At 38.8% G+C, this 22,192-nt stretch overlaps 1 protein-coding gene across 4 annotated transcripts in view; it reads left to right on the top strand.

The window, feature by feature from the left end:
• Window positions 1–20,213, top strand: part of sbno2b (strawberry notch homolog 2b) — an 82,760-nt gene extending 62,547 nt beyond the window's left edge. For all 4 annotated transcript variants that reach the window (XM_074635640.1, XM_074635639.1, XM_074635642.1 and 1 more), the window contains 17 exons: window positions 936–1,033; window positions 1,661–1,743; window positions 2,050–2,232; window positions 3,245–3,366; window positions 3,524–3,655; window positions 3,782–3,917; window positions 6,103–6,215; window positions 8,604–8,675; window positions 8,853–8,961; window positions 9,062–9,133; window positions 10,078–10,221; window positions 10,664–10,758; window positions 12,299–12,391; window positions 12,563–12,694; window positions 14,609–14,685; window positions 14,993–15,183; window positions 15,798–20,213. In XM_074635640.1, coding sequence (XP_074491741.1) covers window positions 936–1,033; window positions 1,661–1,743; window positions 2,050–2,232; window positions 3,245–3,366; window positions 3,524–3,655; window positions 3,782–3,917; window positions 6,103–6,215; window positions 8,604–8,675; window positions 8,853–8,961; window positions 9,062–9,133; window positions 10,078–10,221; window positions 10,664–10,758; window positions 12,299–12,391; window positions 12,563–12,694; window positions 14,609–14,685; window positions 14,993–15,183; window positions 15,798–17,020 — 3,075 coding nt within the window. In that variant the 3' untranslated portion in view covers window positions 17,021–20,213. The remainder of the gene's footprint in view (window positions 1–935; window positions 1,034–1,660; window positions 1,744–2,049; window positions 2,233–3,244; window positions 3,367–3,523; window positions 3,656–3,781; window positions 3,918–6,102; window positions 6,216–8,603; window positions 8,676–8,852; window positions 8,962–9,061; window positions 9,134–10,077; window positions 10,222–10,663; window positions 10,759–12,298; window positions 12,392–12,562; window positions 12,695–14,608; window positions 14,686–14,992; window positions 15,184–15,797) is intronic.
• The last annotated feature ends 1,979 nt before the right edge of the window (window positions 20,214–22,192 follow it).

Below are 22,192 nucleotides of genomic sequence, written 5' to 3'. Positions count from 1 at the left end.
GTCATTGACAATTAAAATCTTTGGTCTCAGGTTCCTTCAACAATGCTCATAAAATATGTATATATAAAAGAATTCACACAAGTAAAAGCAAAATTATAATCTAATGCATAAAATAGTGCATTTAAAATAAATATAGGGCTTAGATATAAACATAAGTAAATATAGAATAGTAATGTAAATTTATAATTTTGGGGAAGACCGTATTTCAGATGGGGAAACTGAATGTAAACAGGATGTAGTATGTATATGCATGATGAGAAGTGATATATGTACATAGAGGTGTAACAGTTTGTAAAACAGTATGTAAAGTATATAAAGGTAAAGTGATACACAGTGGAAAAAAATCACATGTACTTCAATATACACTCCTTTATTACCGTTTGCATACTGGTTTTTACAAATTTATTATTAATTCCTGATGATCCGCCTCAAGTTTCTTGCCAAAAAACAATTTTTTTTCAAGATTACATTTGAACACAGATACCGTTATAATTTACCTTCGCTTAATATTCATTTTTACTGAGTAGAGCTTGAACGTATCACAATGTTACTCAATGTAACCTCTGTACGTTAGCCCTTTTATTTAGTTAAGCAGGACTGTGCTACCCACCGGCTGCTAACAGCTAACGTTACTCGCTCTCCTCCTGCCGATTTCAACACAGATTTGTTGTTCACAATGCAGCATTATCCGGGAAATTGTCTATCGTCCCCGGGACGCCGTTAGTCTCGAGCCCTGATCCTGTACCCTAGTGTATAAAAATGAGTATGTCACGTTTTCACCAAAGTATCGCTTCTCGTGACATCCCTAGTTTCCACAAGGATGTTATAACTTGTGCCATCATGATGCCAGGGATGAGTCCACAATATAATGTACTTCAGGTAACACAGCAGAACTGTTTGGTTGTTGATGTGTATTTGTTTCACCTCCACCACAGTGCATCGTTATTGGGCTGCAGTCTACTGGAGAGTCCCGCACCAGAGAAGTCCTGGATGAGAATGACGGACAACTGGACAGATTTGTCTCTGCAGCAGAGTGAGTGAATATTTTCTCAGTTGGTTTGTTTCTATGTTCTATGTTAATAGGTTTATTTGAAAGAACATTCACTAAAATTACAAAATGTTTTCACTGGGTTTCAGCACTTTCTGAACACCTGGTGTTAGTGTTTGTTTGTTTGTTTGTTTGTTGGAAGCCATGTCAGTCTGTAGGTTTCTTCCACTTCATTTTGTTGCTTCATCAAACTGTCTAATGAGTTGTCAATCTTGAGAACACGCCTTCACCACATGCATTCTTTAAAATGATTGTATGAAAGTATTCAGGTCGTGCAGTTAAGGTCTTCACCATTTATCCTCAATTAAACAAAGCAATCACTTAAGTTATTAGAAGCTATTTAATTATGATCCAAGAAAGGGATGGTACAGGCGCTGAGTGCTCTGAACCTTTTTGACCCTAAACCTCCCACAGCAGACATGCCTGAAGGTTTGAGTATATTGGATCACCCATAACTTGTTCATCTGCCTGTCAACACCCGACAGCTATAATGAGGCCAAATCAGGAATGTATTGAGTGTCTAACTGTCTCAACTGTCTCAACTGTCTGGTGTTGTACTGAACGCTTTGCAGTCAGAATAAAACTTTCTCCGTCTCTTCCTCTTTCCTTTAGGGGAGTATTCCAGTCTCTTGTAACGAAACATTTCCCTTCAGAGAAACAGAGGAGAGAGAAGGCACCAGGGAATAAGAGAAAACGTAAGTGAACACCATGCCAGCAATAGTACTGGAACAGTTCCCATATTATGTTTTTCACTCTTATTGTATGTAACCAGTGCTCAGCTGACATGTCAGCCGTTTGCCCTGCAGTTTAATTTAACAGTTAACAGAGTGTTGTTTATATGTATTTAGATAGTTGTGTGTATCTGGTTGTTTCCACCATTTTTCTTGCTGTCTACTTCTATTTCCTGGACTCTAATTGAGTGATACTGCAAAAAGTCCCTAGTGTTGTTGAGCTGTACTTCTTGTTCCTTAATGTAATATTATGTTGTGGCTCCAAATCAGGAAAGCCTCGAGGTCGCCAGACCAAGGTACCCAAGCACACCGTGGACAGCGGTGGTGTGATCAACATCAGCGATGACAGCAGTAGTGATTCCGATGGCATGGACACGGACTCCAACTCCTCACCAGACTCCCTGCTAGACAATGATGATGTCATATTTGTTAACCACACTAGCTGCCAGACAGGTAGGGAGATGTTTGTTGTTTTATCAGTAGGAAGATATTTTAGCCTTAGTAGGTGTGTCCAGTCTCGCTCAAACAACAGCAAGTCTAGACACTGAAACTACCTTCCATGCACTGCTGTTTTTGTGAGTCTTGTACGACTCCCTATTTGGACCATTATAGGTAAAAACAAAAAAAAAGATAAATTGTGGAAATTGATAAATAGCTGGGGGAGGGGTAATATTCTGAGAAAAAACTCAAAAATTTTTAGGAAAAAATTTGGGTATTCTCTTAAATGATAAAGTCACAAATTTACAAGAAAAATTGTTGTCTATTTTTTGTCAAGGAACCACATCGCTTCACTTTTTAAGGTCGGATCAACCTCATCAAACTATAGACGCAACCGTTAAACAGTGCAGTAACGTCAGCCGCTGAGTGCAAAATATATTCATTATTTTAGTATTTATTTATGTTCATAAAAGAACAACGAAAGAACATGAAAGAGGATACGTATATGTATCTCACAGGACCTTCGACTCACTCAGAAGCCGTACGTCGGAGAGGACATTGTAAAACAGCAGTCTTTAGGATTTATGTGATAACCCATTGGCAAAATAAAACAAACAGGTCTAACGAGCATAAAGAGCATGTCAGCATTATGTTCATAAAATGACACTGAAAGAAAACACTTATATGTGTATTTTCCAGGACCGTTGCCTCACTCAGAGGCCGTCTGTATTGTATTAAGAACACTATTTAAGGTGCAACAGAATTAAGAAGGCAGCTGGCGTTACCACGTTTTTCACACAAATATATGACTTTATAACCTCAGACAATATTTCTTGTAAATTTGTGACTTTTTTTCTCGTAAATTTACCACTTTAATCTTGAAAATTCAGAGTTTTTTTCTTTGAATATTACCCACATACCCCGGCTTCGTAATTTTGTTTTTTTACCTACAATACCCCTAATACACTGTCGTACTCTTGCCTGTCAGGGTTACATGGTTAATGTCCTCTCTGCTTCCTGTTCACAGCCAGGATAGAGGAGATGAAGCAGAGCCTCCTCAACAAAATATCCATACTGGGAAAAGAACTACCTCTCAATACCTTGGACGAGCTCATCGATAAGTTTGGAGGACCCGATAAAGTCTCAGAGGTACGAGTCTGAACTAGAAACTCCCTGGCCACGTCTATCTAATAAGTTGGATTCACATGTTCTCCACCTGTCACCACTTAAATAAATGTCCACACAAAAGCAAAAAAATAACATTAATTGAGCATTAATTGACAATATGATGAATTATTTTCTGCAGATGACTGGTCGTAAGGGTCGTGTGGTGCGGTGTCCTGATGGCAGCGTCCGTTATGAGTCCCGGGCTGAGCAGGGTCTCACCATCGACCACATTAACATCAAGGAGAAAGATCGCTTCATGGGGGCAGAGAAGGTCAGACATAACAATAAAATAATTCATGACTTGGCTGCAAACAATCTGTTTGTTAAAGTAATGTACTGCTTTATAAACATTGTTCAATAAGATCTCCACTAATAATCCCAAACCTCTTTCCTCCAGTTTGTGGCCATCATCTCAGAGGCAGCCAGCTCTGGGATTTCCCTGCAGGCGGACAAGCGAGTGAAAAACCAGAGGCGTAGGGTCCACATGACCTTGGAGCTGCCCTGGAGTGCAGACAGGGCCATTCAGCAATTTGGTGAGTCAGGAAACGTCATCTCCCAACAGTGTTTCCCCTAGGATGGAGTTGTAGCAGCAGAGGTGGTGTTTTTACATGCGTGTGAATTTTTCTTTGTGCGCTCGCATATATGTAATGTAATTTTCAATGATCAAAGAACTTACATTTCTGACGTTTCTTTAAAGGTAAAGGGGAGTAAATGTTTCAGGATAAAACACAAAAAATATATATTTCTTCTTTCCCATTAAAAGCAACTGTGATACAGAAGAGAAAGAATATCATGCAATTGACTGGGGTACTTTTTGTACAAATCCTGGGTCTCTCAAGCTAATTTCAAGTTGTTGCTGCTGCTTGTTTGGTGTTACATGCAAGTCAGTATTATTTTCCATATTCATAACTTGACTTAACATAGACAATATTATAACTCATGACATAGTGTCAACCAATATTTATTTATTTTATCAATGATTGTCTTTCAACAATAGCCGCGTTTCCATTCACATAGTTTTATTCGCATTTTGAAGTACCTCATTAGAAAAGCTGTATGGAAACAGCAAAATTCAATTAAACTTCCTCATTTGCGCTTGATTGCCAAATATGTTCCGATGTAGGGAACATTTACCTCTCATGACTGATCAGCTGTTTCTGCTGTTGGTGTATTCTCAAATATTCCCATACTATGAGAATGCTTGTCTTCGTCTCCAGACAACATGAAACATGACCAATACTAGCTGACATGAAGGAAACAATTAAAACTTGCCCAAATGCAACAAAATCCTGAAGACCTCTCTCCATTTTTCTCTCTTAGATGGGTTGAATGGCCAAGGCGACTTATTTTGTTTCCGGTTCGCAGCCTCTACTTCTCTGTTTACTGGCTGATTACAGTCATGCGTAGCCTTTAGCGCCAACTGCTGACAAAACTACGCTGTAGCAAACTTTATTCGCTCTAAACCAGTTGATGGAAATGCACGTAATTCACATTTCTTTTTTTATGATGTTTCAACAGTTTTTTTATGATGTTTCAACAGTTTTTTATGCTGTTGGGCTTTATGATTTAACAGACTGAAAGATGGTCTGTTTTTCTGTTTGTCATGAATATGTCAGCGTTGTAGTATTTACTGCTTTCTGCGTATATGCCTGAAACGTTGGGGTCAAAGGGTATCAGGAATGTTAAGAGAAACTTATTGATGAGTAGTTCCTCCTTTTAGGTCAGCAGAGGGTCACTCCACTATCGCTCACTCTCACGTTTAGGCAAAGGATTACCGAAATAGGACAAATGTTGCCTTGTCTCACTGAAACACTACTCGTAATATGAGGTTGTGGTTGCTTTCAGATTTTTCACGTTATGGTCTAAAACATTTGACCCTTTGTACCAAAAAGGGTTGCAGTTGTAGTTTTTATATCAGTTTGCTGCAAGGCACAAGGATTTAGTAAAATAGATTCTCTGTATCTGCATCAATTAGGTATTATTTTTGAATGCTGCAACTCTCTCTCACACACACACACACACACACACACACACACACACACACACACACACACACACACACACACCCATTGTACAAATACACACAGACAGCCATATTTATTTCCTCATAAGAGATTCTAAGGAATTCTTTTTGTGGGGTTGTTAGTTGTTGGCTGATTAAGCAGGGGGTTTTCTCTCAGAGTGGAAATATCACATTTACTTCAGATCAGATCAGGTTTGATGTTGCGGATCTTATCATGTCACCAAGAATATCCCCGTCTTACTTTTCTGTTCCTAATAATTTACCGGTACCCAATCTTTGTTAAGTTGAAATACGTAACTCGTTTTTCATCTGTCTGGCCGGGTAATGCCAGTAAAGTCTGTTGAAACCAGAGAAACAAAGAGACATACAGATAAGTCGGTGTGAAATTACTTTCATATCTCTAAATCTACTGTTGTGTAATTTAAAACCTTACAAAAGGCTTACCTTGTTTGTCATTGATATGTTTATTCAGTTTGTTCATTTGGCTAGATATCTGTTTGACAACCTCACAATCATGACACTGGGTGCTTTCCATCTTGGTTGTTGTATTGTAAAATGATGTATTGTAAAATTATGGCTTATTTCTTTTCACCCTCCGTCTGAAACGCTCTGTTTTTAGATGTGAGAGATTGTCAGACTTTAGTAGTGAGTTGTATAAATTCTGTCTTATCATCGTCTTTTCCTTGTCTTTCCAGGTCGCACCCATCGGTCCAACCAGGTGACGGCCCCAGAGTACATCTTCCTCATCTCAGAGTTGGCTGGGGAGAGACGTTTTGCCTCCATTGTGGCTAAGAGACTAGAGAGCCTGGTAAATGCCTTATACAAGTGTTTGTGTGTGTTGCATTTGCTCTTCTTATTTTGTCCCACAATTACTTGATTTTTCCTTTGAACTAAGTGAAATCTGTCTCATGGGAAAATAAACCTTCTGATCTTGTTGGAGTGTTAGGAGGATTGTTCCACTGTAAACAGAGAGGATCTGTGTTTTGTGTTTATTGATTGTGCTCTCGGTTGCCATCGACTCTTCACCCTGCCCTCACCCTCTGTCCTTCCTGTTTACTTGGGTATTCCCTCACCTAGAAGCTCTCCACATAGAGCCTCTTTTGTTGTTGGTTCGCTTGAAGTTAAATCAACTTTTCTCCACAAACCTCAGGAGATTCTGGGTCTTTCCCTTCTCCAGCTCAACACTGGAAAAATGAATAAGCAGAAAAAGCAAAAGTAGCTTGCGTGGATAATTTATAACTCAAGGTTTATTTTCCGTAATTATCAGTGCTTTTCAGCACTACTAGTCATTTATTTCCATAGTGACAGCATGACAGTTCTTTTGGGAAAACAGCTAGGAGGGTGCCACGGGACGGCGGTTCCAGGAAGTCGTTCATGTGTTTGCCAGCCGTGTTTCGGTAAATCTGTATCAAGAATAGGTTACATATCGTCTGCCTGGCTGAACCCGATACAACACACACACAGTCACTTCAACTTAGACTGCTGAAAACCTTTGCGACCGACTGACTCCAGATCAGCAGTGATGTCATATTTGGCTAAGACATCCCTTTGTTTTGGTATCTCAAGGCATTTTTCTGTGTGGGCAGAGCCAGCAGCTGGCGACAAGACTGGTCTGCTGTTAACTTTGCTTCTTGTAAATGTTCCTTCACACCTCCCTCGCAGTTCATTTGAAATCTTGTATGTGATTTTATTGTGAAAGATAAGAACGGAAGGAGTGTAGCGTAGTAATGCGCTGCCGTTGACAGTGTTGGAGGCAATAAAGAGTTTGACATCATGGTTCAGACTATAGACGTAGAAGTGGACGTAGTCACTTCTGATTTACACTGATTTGTGGACTACGGTTTTGAAGCCTTGCGTTTGGCATTTTTGGCGCCATCTTGTTTTTTTGCAACCAGAAGTGACACGAGAGGGTGGAGCTAAGTACAACCAAACACTGAATTGACATTTTTAGGTGAACAGAAAAGTTACAATTAACTTTCATGAACCGAAAACACACTGTGAAAGGGTTAAAGTTGTAGGACGAAAACACGGACAACTCCCGGACAACGCCGCGGTAGCAACCTGTCAATCACAAGGTAGCCACGCCCTAAAACATACCCTGCTTTATGGTCTATTTGACTCTAAATGGGACCATAATTTACTAAATGAACATCATGCTGTATTGAAGAAGACTTGAAACTAGTGATAGAGACCATAAACTCATGTTTACAATGTTTACTGAGGTAATAAATCAAGTGAGAAGTAGGCTCATTTTCTCATAGACTTCTATACAATCAGACTTCTTTTAGCAACCAGAGGAGTCGCCCCCTGCTGGATATTAGAAAGAATGCAAGTTTAAGGCACTTCCACATTGGCTTGACTTCTCAGAACCAGAGGATGCTGCCTGGTTCAGACGAGGAGCCTTGTATTATGTTTGTCTTATTTCTCTGTCACTTAAATGTTGCTTGAAGTCCTATTGATGTCAGTAGGCAGCTGAAGAAAAAAATTCAGTTTCACACCTCCGTTTCCTCTTGACACCTTGGGCAGAGACTAGTGTAGTCACACTGTCTGGTGTGTGTGTGTGTGTGATGAAGCTTTCACATGCTGCTGTTTGATGCAGAGTGAATGTACCTGCATTTAAAAGTTTGCCCTATTAGACTACTATCACAGGTTAAATCTGGTTCTTTAACTGTACTGTAGTTCCAAACACATCACTAGTGAACAACAGAGTTTTATCAGAACTATTAAACATATTTGTTAAATATAGTTGTAGATTTTCAGGTAATTAAAAGTGGTGCCTGAAGTCGAGATTCAACATGGCAAACATTCATATGTAGTGATGTCATTTTAAAGGATTTCTGTATTTTGCCAAATTATAAAAAGTTAATGCAATAACATACACTCCACAATCACGTTAAATACTGTATCTCTTCTATTTAAAAGAGCAGGATTTATGAATGAGAGGGCTAGAAGTCCACGCTATTATCTACTGTACGGTTGTAGTAATCCTATAATGACTTTTTAGTATCCATATATACGTAGTTGATGCTCACCCTGGGCTGAGCAGTGAAGTCAGGTTGTGTAATGATGATCAATAGCAAACACAGATTCATCCCACGTCACTTTGTCCATCTGTATTAGTGTGATGATGCTCTGAAGGCTGTTAACCTAATACCGCTAATGCAAATAATAATACTGTTGCTAATCCACTTTGCAGGGTGCATTAACTCATGGAGACAGAAGAGCCACAGAATCCAGAGACCTGAGCAAGTACAACTTTGAGAACAAGGTAGGCAAATTTAACAACCATAACAAATTTCTGAGTGTGAAAACAAGATTCTTTTTATCTTAAACTATTAAATGTTTTTCTCACTTTTAGCTGAATACAGGATCTGTTAATTTGCATTGCTAAAAGGGCCTTCTGAGAGTATTTGTTTATACTAATTACATGTCTCTTTTCTTGCAGTATGGTACCAAGGCTCTAGATAAGATCACCAAAGCAATCCTTGGCCACATAGAGAACAAGGTGCCCCCTCCCAAAGGCTACCCCGGGGGCGAAGGCATATTCTTCAGAGGTACGTTTGAGCACCAGTATCTGTAAATGGAGAACAACTTCACCAGCACAAAGTTTACTGTGATTCATTTGTAAAACAACTGTGTTTTTCTTTATTTCAGACATGAAAATTGGAATGATGGATGTGGGCATCTTTTGTAGGGAGTCTCGCTTTGGGATCAATACTGAGAAAGGTAGAGTACCCAAGAGGCATGCAGGCATATTGTATAGTATACTTAAAGGGATAGTTTGGATGTTTTGAAGAGGAGTTGTATAAAGTACTTTCCATAGCCCACAACTTGGAGAAACAGACAGGAGTACAGACACGGGTCCAAAGCAATGTCCTGTTGTGGACAAGGGCAGAAGCAAAACACATTTTAGCCACCTAAAAAAAAAAAACTATATCATTGTAAGTGTAATTATATGGAATTTTTTCACCACTTTACCTTGCTGTCAGACAGCCCTTTCTGATGGGGAAGTGAAGCCGTTATATCGCTCTCTTCAAAGCCACCAGACTCCATTCACAAAAAACGTAATTTTTACCTCGCAGAACACTGGGGGTTGCTGGTCTACCGCAGCCTCGATCTGTTAGTTTGTTTGTGTTATTGTGTGACTTAAGAGTTTTAAACGGTTAGCTCAGATTCACCAAAGTCACACAATAACACAAATTAGATAACAGATCGAGGCAGCGGTAGACCAATAACTCCTGTGGTATGTGAGGTAAAATTACTGTCTTTGTCAATGGAGTCTTGTGGCTTTGAAGAGAGCAAAGATGGATATTACAGCTTCAGTTCTCCCATCATAAATGGCTGTCTGACAGCAAGGTAAAGCAGTGCAAATATTCTAAATATGGCGTACACTTAAACTGATATTGATTTTTGTTTTGCTTCCGTGCTGGTACTCCTGTCTGCTTCTCCAAACGGGGTGTGCAGACCGTCATCTACTGTAGGTAAAAGACTGACTGTGGATAAGTACCTCATACAACCCCACTTCAAAACATTCAAACTATCCCTTTTAATATGAATACATCGACCCAGGCCACCTACTTCAAAATTGAACTCAGCTGTGTTCTTTGTTCATCGGTCACCACAAAATCAGATGCTTTAACGGTTCTGTGTTGTCGTGTCTTTTATCCCAGACTGCAGCATCACCAAGTTCTTAAATCGCATCCTGGGTCTGGAGGTCCACAAGCAGAACCATCTCTTCCAGTACTTCACCGACAACTTTGACTACCTAATCGAGAAGGATAAGAAGGAGGGCAAATATGACATGGGAATCCTAGGTATGGAGGTCAAGTGTTACTCAAAACACAGCATGGCTTTAGGTTTTACACAAATTTAATTTGTGATCCGAAATACAAAATGTAACGTAACCCCCACCACCAAAAGAAAAAATACAAGATTAGAAGGTACGCCTGAATCTGCTTGTGCAGACATACCAATTTATGTTAAGGTATATTGTATAACAATATGATATTCTTTTCTGTCAACATGAACTAATAAGAAGTTGTTCACAAAAAAGATTAGAAAAGACTATATAACAATGTTAGTAATTAATCAATGACATCAGTAATGTCATTGTTCCTTTCTTCAATTGTCTGTCAGCACATCTTAAATTGGATTGCGATTGGCCTTTAAGGGATTGATTTTAAAGAGAAAGACGGTTCCGGGTTCTTAATCTTCTAATGTTAGTAATTATTTTGGTTTTCCTTGCGTCTCTGACAGACCTTGCCCCGGGTAACGACGAGATTTACGAGGAGAAACAGGAAACGTTCTTGACAGTTGGAAACCCTCAGGATGGACAGGTTGTTCTCTATAAGGTAGGCACCTCATCACCTCATGTCAAGTACTGTATATTGTCAGACGGCTTCCTGTGTTTTGAGATCATTACTGTGGGCAAAATATCATTATTGTATCATATTTTGAGACATCCTGCAATGCCCAGCCTTATTTTAAAGGAGCCAAAATAAGAATTATGTTGCACAAACTAAGAACAGATCAGCAATACTGTGTGTGGTCTGTGTGTAAGATATAGCGGCCACCAGAAGGACAACAGTCTGGTGAGCATGGGCACATTTACAGACCCAGGCTGATCGCGAAGCATAACACGTCACGCACCAGAAGTGATTCTATGAATATACATAATGCCTAAAAAAATGCAAATCTTGTGCTCTCTCTTTTGAATTAAATCCAGTCTGGCTTCGAGGCTCCCAATACACCAAAACAATGAAAAGTATAATGGTAGCTCAGCAATCTTCCCAGGTAGCAAATACCAACGACTATAAATTCATGCAGATGTTCCGTGACAAGGTTTGCACTGTGCACAGTATTTGCATACAAAGAGACCCGGTACAAGTGTGAAATATGTTCCACATGACCTGCAGGCCCAGAGGTAACTCAAGTAGCTATCTCTGCACTATATGATGATTGATGTCACTTTGCCAGCAGTCAGACTGTTATCACACAGGCTTAGCCCAGGGCTGAGGAGCCTCTGTGGCAGGTGGGAACAGGATAATTACAGATATCTTCTGCTTTTAGCTGTCGGCTGCAGGCTAACCTGCATTTGACATTTTAAAGTTGGCAGCCCGGCAGAATGCTGCACAGCTAGGACCAGTTCAGCAAGTACAGAGAGAGAGTGTCGGGTGCATGCATGACTGTGGTAGACACTGATTCTTATTCACTTAGACTGGATATCTTTGTGTTTTTAAATGTTAGAAGTACTTTTGGGTTTCTATTTGGGCTGTCAAAGTTAACGCGATAATAGTATGAAACTCAAAAACCTAAGCAATCCATTGGTACCAACCTTTTTCATACTAGCTTGTCGCGAAGGAGGCTAAATAACGCTCCAAACCTACGCTAAATTTTGTCGAGGAAAACTGGCATGGTTTACACTTTGTCCACTTTATGTTAATCACATGCTGTTGTTGCCTGTTGGGCTTGCCATGTTATGATTTGAGCATTTTTTTTAATGCTAAATGCAGTACCTGTGATTCATTGTCATTGTTTTGTGTTGTTTATTGATTTCCAATAATAAATACTGTATATGCATACATTTGCATATAGCATATTTGTCCAATGTCCACTGCTAAGAGTATTAAATACATGACAAATCTCCCTTTAAGGTACATTTTGAACAGATAAAAATGTGTGATTCATTTGCGATTAATAGCTATTAATCATGGACAGTCATGTGATTCATTATATATTTTATATTATATTATATTTTTCGATTGACAGCCCTAGTTTCTATGCAAGAGTCTGTCTCACCTTCAGGACAGCAGTGAGTGTTTGCATTGCTGCTTGGTTTTCCCTCTTTCACACATCACATGCTTTAGCCTCTGATCCTCTTTGCCCCTGTAGATCAGTGTGGACAGAGGCATGCCCTGGGACGAGGCCTTCAACAGGTCACTGAAGCTCAGCGGTCCTGACGACGGGTTCTACTTGTCCCTGAAGGTTAGTCAATGCTATAATAAGCAAATAAAAACCTGAGGTACACTGCAAGAGGCAATATATGTACATGATTTATTAGTTAATACAGACCTCACAGAATAGCAATGCGATGACACAATGGATGTCCACAGAAAAGATTTTATTAAGACGGTGCACATAATTCACTTTCCACAGCTGCGAGGTAACCACCCATGTGTGCTGCTAGCTGAGCAAGGACGAGGAAAGAACCTAATCGTCTACAAGCCCAACATTGGCAAGCAGACGCACCCTGAGAGCCTGGACAACCTGCAGCAACGTTACCGGAAGGTAATTGGCTCAACTCTCTGCTGATGAATCAGTTTGGCTTATACTCTGTATACCACTGTCTATATACCAGGGTTATTATCGTAAACTGAAACTAAAACAAAACTAAGCAGTCAAAAATATTCTTAGTAAACTGAAACTAAATAAAAACTGCTGTATATCCTTCGAGGAAAACAAAACTGAACCGATATTTCCTGGTTAAAAAAAACTGTTCATTTCAGTTTTATTTTTTTTAACTGTAATATATCACAACCGGAAAAAATAATTTCCGTCTACTACATTGAACCACAGATATTGAACAGACTTGACCTTCCAGGAGATGGCGCTATGCTGCAATTGCTTCATAATTAATCATAATGGTTTTTCACTTTCAGTCCTGTCTTGTAGAATTAAATATCAAGAACATGATTTAAATATTGTAGTAGATCAAATGCCATTTAACCACCAAGCTCTTCAGCCCAGGTCTGATGTTAACCAACTGTGGTTGTTCTCTTCTGAGTGTGGCAGTGAAAGAGTACTCAAGTTGACTCCCAAATCAAAAGATTTAAACATTATGGCCATTCCTACACAGTACAACCATGTATGTACAGTATATGTAGCTACAAACCTACCTTACAAAAACAAACTAAAACTACTGTAAAACTAAATGTATAAAAACTGAAACTAAACAAAAACTGAAACTAAAATGAAATACAAACTAATTGAAAATCCAAAATTATTATAACCTGTCTATATATTGAATAATGTCTCCACACAGTACGGGGTAAAAAAATCATTTTTACTTTCATCTTAATATTATAAAGGTCATCTTTGAGCTTGCTTATATTTTCACAAATATTGTCTTTTGAGTTTATAGTTAGATTTTTCCAAATGGCAATAAAAAGGCATACAAATAAAAAAAAAAAAAAAACATTTTCTGATTATGGGGAAGGTTTGACTGAAGACAAAGCTTGACATTTTCAGGACATTTTCTGCCATTGCTATTTGGAGTATATCTGGAGTCTGATGCCCCCTTGTGGCCATGGAAGAGTACTGAACCAGGCAATGTTCAAGTACTCTAGAGCAGAATAATGTGGCAGTATAGTACAGAACTCATTAACAAAAACATGATCGATGTTAGAATTAAAAGTGTCAATGGGGATAAAATTCCTTTATATTCATGTTGTTCATTAAAGCTGTAACTGTTTCCCTTCCCTACATGAACAACAGGGTGATGATTACCATAAACCCACTGAAGTCATCTTTTTGTTTTGTTTTTATTCATCTTTTTATTGGGAATACAAAAAGATTACATAAGTATAAAATTACAAGTCTTTTCACATTTTTGTTGTGAAATGAATATCCCCAGGGGCCTTGAAGAGGGACCTCCCGCCACCCGACAACAAGAACAACCAAACATTGACTCTGTATAGAAAATATCAGTACTACTCGTAATTGTAGTGTGTATCAATATTTAAAATATAGAAACATACAAATAATTGTGAATAAATAGATAAAAAGTGAAAATTAAATAAAGAAAATAAGAATACTTAATACAATTTAAAAAAAATAAATAATAATAATTTACTTATTTATTTATTGTTTTGTTTCCCGCTGTCCTTTTTTATTTTATTTGTATTTATTTATTTATTTTCTCTCCTTCCTTCTCCATTATAGACATATAGGGGTGGGGGTGAATTGATGACTGATGTTGTTTGTATTGATTATATTGTTTCTCTTGTTGTGGAAAAATGAAAATTTTAAACATATTGTTTTTAAAAAAAAATGTAAAAAGAAAAGGGGAAAAAAACGGAAGGGAGATAATAGTCCTAACCTTCTTGACAGTAATTATAAACAAGATTAAACTATGATCTGACTTTTGTTTCTGTGCTAGTAAAGTTCTTTGCTGATTTTTGTGTTGTACATTTCCTTTTCCAGGTGACTCCAGAGGAAGCCAGGGACAGCTGGGAGAACCAGTTCACCTTCTCCTTCAAGAAGTGTAGCCATGCCAACTGGTGAGTAGGAATCCACAATATCCCTCGGGATTAATGGCTCAATGCACCCAATCAGGCTGGTGCTTATTAGGATTCAGTCAGGGTGGTTTTAATCACCTGAGAACTAGTCATGAAGAAATAACCTGCAGGTCTCACATGTGCACTCGTCACCGGATTACCAGTGAGCTGTGTTTAAACACTACGATGGATAAAAACATCAGACCCTCAACCTGCCATACAGTCCTCCTGAAAGAGGGATATGCAAGAAACTTGTGGGCTCTTTTTGCTGTCTGCATTTGACTTTTTTTCTTTCCTGTCCTTTTCTTAGGAATGGGAAGTGTAAGAAAATAGAGGAAGGTCAGGAGTGTCTGCAGGGCATGCGCCTCCGTCAGTACCACATGCTGTGTGGAGCTCTGTTGCGTGTGTGGAAGCGCGTATCCGATGTGGTGTCTGACATCACCAGCTCTAGCATCCTGCAGATTGTCCGCCTTAAAACCAAACAGCACAACAAGCAAGTCGGTCAGTACATCCTCCTCATACTAATGCAGTTCACTTACACAGTGCACATTATTTACTGGTGTTTAGAATAGCTGTCACACTTAACACTGGTAGGAATATTCTGTAAACATTGATAAAAGAGACGAAGTGAATTTGAATTACCAGATTGTCAGTAAGTAGTTTCAATGGTAAAATATGCGCTGACACTTCTTTATGACAAATTGAGGAAACGAAATTGTCGCTCACGTTCTTTATGTGTCTCCTATGAACTCCTGTTGAACACTAAATGACACTTATGAAACACGCAACATGTTGCAATTGAGTTTGACATCCATGATAATCCAGCAGCATGAGGACGCTCGCTGGAGATTCAGTGTGTGGTCTGTTTTCTCTGTGCACTACACACAGATTTTATAAATATTATTAATTTGCAATTAATCACGATTAAATATTTTAATTGATTGACAGCCCTAGAATATATATATTTTAGTCGGCCGATAGGCAAGTCCAGGTATCGGTAACGGGAAGGAAAAATTAGCATGAGAACATCTCTATTGAGGGTTTAGTTAACAAAAGTCTCTGAGTATTTACCTCACTGATAACTGTGGCATGACCGTACTCCTCGTCTCTCCCAGGTATCAAGATCCCAGAGAACTGCGTGCCCCGTGTGCGCGAGGAGCTGTTGCAAATGGACGAGGAGGTAAAGAGGAGACGAAAGGAGCGGGAGCAGCAGGCCGCGGAGCAGCAGCTGGCTGAGGATCGCATGCGTAAGATGGAGCAGGACAACAAACACCTCCTGGCGAATCTGTTCAACCAGAAACCCATGCTCAACCAGTCCCTCGCTCAGTCCCTCGCCCAGAACCAGATCCTCAAACAGAAACTGAACCAAACCAACGCTCTACAAAGGACACAACCTGGGAGCATCTCTCAACTGCAGAGACTGCAAGCCCAAGCCCAGTCCGCTTTACAGCAACCCTCGCAGAACTTACCCCTGTTGTCCTTACAGAGAAACCCCAGCCAAACCCAGCAAAGGACCCATAACAGCTGGCCCAACAATTCCACCACCCCCAACCAGGGCGCTGTCCCCAACACAGTTAGCATCCGCTCCAATTTCTCCAATTTTTTCCCACCGTCCTTTTCCCCTTTCCCACAGCGGAAGAACCCATCACTCCCACTCCATCAGACCACACTGTCCCACAACTTGTCTTCCAAGAATCCCCTGGATGAGATCTTGGACCTGACTGTGGGCTCGCCGTCTCCCTCCCCGGACAGCACGGAGGTCGGGCTGAATCTGGACAGTCTGGCAGGACACGCTGCAGCATTCGGAGATGACTTTAATCTGGAGTCTCTGATCTCTCAGACTGCACCGAATGCCCAGCACGCGGCACAAATTCAGCAGCCTCTTTTGCTGCAGCAGCAGCAGCATCTGCAGGCAACACAGCAGCAGAACCTGAACCTGCTGGCCAACAACCACCAAGACTTGTTAGATTTATTTGACTTGCCCCTGTCCCCGCAGATGCCCACACAGAAAGCCAGCCCTTCATCCTCTACCTCCTCCTGCTCTTCCTCCACGTCCTCCAACTCAAATAACCTGGTCCCACACGTCCCCGCCGGCCTCCTGCCCGCATCTAGCCTCATCCCAGCATCGTCCTCGTCCTCTCTCTTCTCCAGCCCGTCCTCGTCCTCATCTTTGTTTTCCAACTCTTCCCCTCGCTTCTCTTCCAACTATCTCCTCTCCCCGTCAGACTCGCTACCGTTACCCAACGGCCACTCCGTCGCTCTTGACGTACGCGAGGCTCTGAACAGCATGCTACAGGAACCGGACCGCAAATCTGTCATTAAATACCGGCCAGAGTAAGAGCTCGAACAGCAGCAGCTCGTCTGGACTTTTTCGTTAGGTAATTTAGTCTTTTAAAAGCAGATTTTGTCTTGTTTGCTGCTGTCTACGATCGCACCCTCGGACCTACTCCCTCTCCCCTCAGGGCCTATAGTCACGTCACTGCCTGTCCTGCGCTCGGCTCACCCTTCTCTTTACCCACCTGTAGCGTTCTCACCTGCTTGAGGCTCTTTAGGCGACAGCGGGCTCCATCAATATCAGATTTCTGCACCAAAGTGTGTCCTCCACAGTGAAAGGCAGCTGTTAAAAAAAACCACAAAAAAAAACATGTGATAACTGTATTTTATTGAACATACGAGCTGTCAAAACAAAAGCTCATCCATTGAGGTGTGGAAATCTTTTAGCTGCTGATTTTACGAGGTATGATTGGTGAAGTTGCTGGAACCTCTAAACGCCAGTTAAAAAAAACGCATCTTTTTACACTTTGCTTTACTGTTACTTCGCTTCATGGCCGTTCGTCTTGACTAAAACAAGGCTGTATGCAAGGCTTGGGTTTGAGTGAAACAAAAGATAGCGTCGAACTGGAAGATGAGGATGAAAGAAAAAAAACCCAGATGAAATCTTTTAGCTGATAAGCCATGAAATGCCTCAGTTTTTTTTCTTCTACATGCTCCCTCTTGTTTCTCTCCCTGCTTGTATGAACACTAGTGTGAGGAAAAAGGGAGAGGAAGAGCAGTCTGCTGTTGCAAACAGTGCCTTTTGGAGAAATCTATAAATGCAGTCTTTAAAAATCCATGTAGCCTAATGTATAGATTTGTACTCTTGAGCGTTGGTTTTCATTTTAATTTAAACATGGTATATTTGTATTTAACTATTAGCCCCTTCAGTCAGTCATTGTTTGTGTTACACTATGCTGGTGGTGGGTTTCAGGAAGAAGCCTCCATTAAGCCTGTACGTGCTCGTATGATTGTCTGTGTAGCTGCTCTTAAAACAAGAGCAGACCTGTCCTTTTTTTCTGTGTCCTTCTGTCCCTGTTGATGCGACGATGTGCTACATGGTCAGTATGGCGCGGATTATTGAGCAGCATGGATAAAAAAAAATTTCCAAAAATTTTATCACCACCCTTTTTATTTTTAAAGCTGACAATAACATTTAGTGATGTTGACTCCTGGTTTGATCTGATTTTGAATTTCTCAGGAAAGTCTCGAGTGCTTTGTTGTTGTTGTTTTTGTGTCATTTTGACCAACAAACATATGAATTTGTTTTTAAGTCTTTAAGTACGGTGGACGACAAAGAATTTTATTGTCTTCAGGTCTGAAAACGAAACATCGAAATGCGTTTCCATTTCAGGCGTCGAGACTGTAAAAACATTTGCGTGCAGACTTGTGATGTTCACTGTGTATGATATTTAAAAACCTGTGAGATCTGGCCATCTTTGTGTGAAAACGATGCACTGTAGTTGGTTCATGACAAAAATGCCGGGATAAGTTCAAGTGATCAAAAAGCAATAAAACCATATTCTACATTTGTTGTGAAACAGAAATGCCTAAGTACTGTTTACGCTCAACAGGCGAAGCTTTGTGGTTACCTTTGCATGGTATGAATCTTCTTATTTCTGTTGTGCTTCATGGTCTTTTAGTTAAAACAGATTCTGAAATGCATACAACCTTTGTATAGTACGTTTTCACGGGATGAGCGCAATGCGTTCTTGATGTTTTAGTCATCGTTATTATAAAAGTTATTGTTATTTATATTTAAGGGATATTTAGATTTTAGATATGTTATCCTGCTTATTAGAATAGTCAACGAAATGTTTGGTCAGGGAAGTTTCTAGTTTTCAAGATTACTATAAAACAAATTCTATTATAATCTGCCACCAAATAAGATTGCACTGTTCTGTACTGCTGTACAGTGTCTGGATTGATTTCTGCTCATGTCAGTTTTGCTTTTTCTCAAATTGTTTCTCCAACTCGTAGACCTTTTGTCGGGCCTTCAGTTTGCAGAGAGATACCAAAGTATTCCACAGACACCCCTAAAGTTACTGGCTCTAAAGATATCAGACCTTTTATCAATCTCAGGAAGAAACCAGAGGTGTAACGGCGGGGCGTTAGCAGAAATATATCATTTCCCCTTCTAACAGTGGTGAAACTAACCAGTACATGTGCTATTTTGTTCTTAACTCTGTGCTGTGACTCTTGCTGTATTTATGTTTTAGACTTAATGTGATGGGTTTGTTGTTTGTCCTTGTGAACATGTCAGTGATTCTAAGTGTTTATGCCTTCTTAGGGCAAAGATCAACAGCTGTTTCTTTTTAAGGAACATTATTTTTCTGTTTTATTTGTGTTGGACATTTAATTCATGTTAAAGCTGACAGATTTTTGAGTCGATTCGCACCTGGGTTATACTGATATGTGCAATCTGTCGAAGCCTTCACCCTCCCTCAGTGTAACCGATTTTAGGTTTAAGTATCTCAGATTCTTGTTAACGCTTCTTTTTACTTGCAGCATCTTAATATATAGCATGCTTTCCTGGTACCCTCATTAATTTTGCTTTGAATATTCCTCATCAGGCACATTCCCAGACAGCAGTCTGCAAAAAGATTTGCCTTCAATTCTGTTTTATCGTCACACAAATAAAGCTTTATGCATTTGAGGGATATGGACCGTATTTTTAGGAAGAAAAAGCTTTGTTTTCTTTTTAAGATTCGTAGTAATAGTGTAAGTAGGCCTTTTATCGTTTTATCATCATTTTGCACTAAGAATGGCATAATCAAGTTACTGTTCTCTTGTGGGTTATGATTGAGCGTTGCAAGCTTGTTGTTTTTCCGATCTTTGATGGATAGCTCTGTGTATACTGTAACCATCCTTCTCGTTTCTCCACCGTTTGCATATTACATTCATGTTATCACTCTCAAAAATAATTTATTGCTAACAAAAAATGAAACAAAAAACATGCTACTGATTGTATGTATTTTTAAACAAAGCCTATTTTTTCTGTAAAAAAAAGAAAAAAAAAAGAAACTGTGTTCAGCACTTTTATTCTGGGTTGTGCTTTTGTTTTCTATATATTTATAATTTAGATCCAAATGTATATATTGTAAAATTTGTGCCTTTCGACTAATTCTTTAAAAAGGTTTTCTACTCATTAAAGGAAGGACTATATGAAATTGCAATCTTAACTTTGTAAACAAATAAAAACTTGAAGATTGCTGAAACTGAGTGTTTTGCTCATTGGGAAAGGTCTTTGGTCCCGACTCCTGGAGGTTTACTGTGGACTTTTAGGCATGTGTGCATCGGTGTAGTGGTCGAAGAAGTACTCACATCTTATACTTAAAGGAACAGTGTGTAGGATTTTGGGGAATCTATTAGCAGAAATGTAATATAATATTCATAACTATGTTTTCATTAGTGTAATCTGAAACAAAGAAGGTCCTCTTCACGGTGTCCGCCATGTTGCTCCACCATGTTTCTACAGTAGCCCAGATCGGACAAACCAAACACTGGCTCTAGCGTGAGCCGTTCATGTTTTTACTTTACCTGAAGACCACCGTAGTTCTCCAAACCTTTCCGAAAGAGAGGAGTAAACGGAGGGTGACTCAGTTGATTGCAATCTGCAACCTCACCACTAGATGTCACTAAATACTACACACTGTATGTGTGGAAATACTCTGTTACAAAGTAAAGTCCTGCATTCAAAATTTTACTTTTAAAAAAAGTGCAAAAGCATTTGCATCAAAAAATACTTATAAGTTTCAAAAGTAAAGGTTTTCATTAGAGTGAACGGCCCATTTCAGAATAATACATGTTATTGGATTATAATTATTTATGCAGTAATGTGTTCATCACTTTAATGTTGCATGGAGCTAAATTTAAATAACTTATGTACTAATTACTATATATGGGGAACTCTGGGAACATAGATTTATATAGTGTTCTTTGTTAAAATATATTTGTATCTCAAGTTCCCTTCATATAACAATAAAGCACAATAAAGCACAGGGGAAATATGTAATTTAATGAAGTAAACTGTCATAAAATAAAGTTCAGTGGTTTTACTGTATCATTTGTAAAGTTTAGGCTGCCCGTTGTACTTTCCTTTTTTTCAAAGCAAAACAAGTCAATATTAAGACATAAATTGACTGACAATCACACATAATGCTTAGTTTCGCCTGAGAAACACTGCACCTCCTATTCATTTGTTATATTAATTTTACTCAAGTGAAAGACATCTGTTATTTAAGGGGAAATTAATTGGCAGAAAATGTGGCTAGTTGGGGACAAATTTTGTGTCAGTAATAAATTCAAAGCAGTTTTCTTTAAAATATGACATTGTATATATCCAACAAAAAAGACACAAGAGACATTAGAATTGATATATTTTACACTGAACTAAAAGAAGAAACAATCTATGATATTTATTGTTTCACCGTATGTATACCAGAATTTTTGGCATAGATATTCAACATTACTTAAGAAGGAAAACTGGGCAAACAATTTGATTTCAGGATAAATACATTTTTATATGTTTTTGAAGGTAACGAGAAGGAAAATATTTTTCCTTTTTGTTTTTGTACATTTAGATTTTTTTATTGGGGAAAATTCCACATTCACAAGAAAAGATGAGCGGACTCCAAACCAAATTTTGGACATTTTTTATCAAGAACCACAAGAATAAGAAAGCGAATAAAATTAATTAGGGGTTTGATTGATTTTTTTTATGGACCGCTGATACTTTATTTTTATTTGTATTTATATTTAAATGTAATATTTCTGTTTTATTATTATTATTATTATTATTATTATTATTATTATGTTTTTACTTTGTATATGTACCATTGGTATGGACAGTTTTGTGTGTACATATGGTTAAAAAAATATATAGTGGGGAAAATTCCACATTCACAAGAAAAGATGAGCGGACTCGAAACCAAATTTTTGACTTTTTTTTATCAAGAACCACAAGAATAAGAGCGCGAATAAAATTAATTATGGGTTTGATTGATTTTTTTTTATGGGCCGCTGATATTTTATTTTTATCTGCATTTATATTTCAATTTAATTTTTCTGTATTATTATTATTATTATTATTATTATTATTACGTTTTTAATTTGTGTGTACATACTGTTAATGTACCTATGTTTTCTTAAATAAAGAAATGAGAGGTGGGAAAAATAGAAGGAAAAAAAGATACAA

The sequence above is a fragment of the Sebastes fasciatus genome, chromosome 5, assembly GCF_043250625.1.
Source record: "Sebastes fasciatus isolate fSebFas1 chromosome 5, fSebFas1.pri, whole genome shotgun sequence".
NCBI lineage: Eukaryota > Metazoa > Chordata > Actinopteri > Perciformes > Sebastidae > Sebastes > Sebastes fasciatus.
The sequence above is the reverse complement of the archived record's forward strand: the minus strand, read 5'-3'. Positions and strand labels throughout refer to the sequence as shown.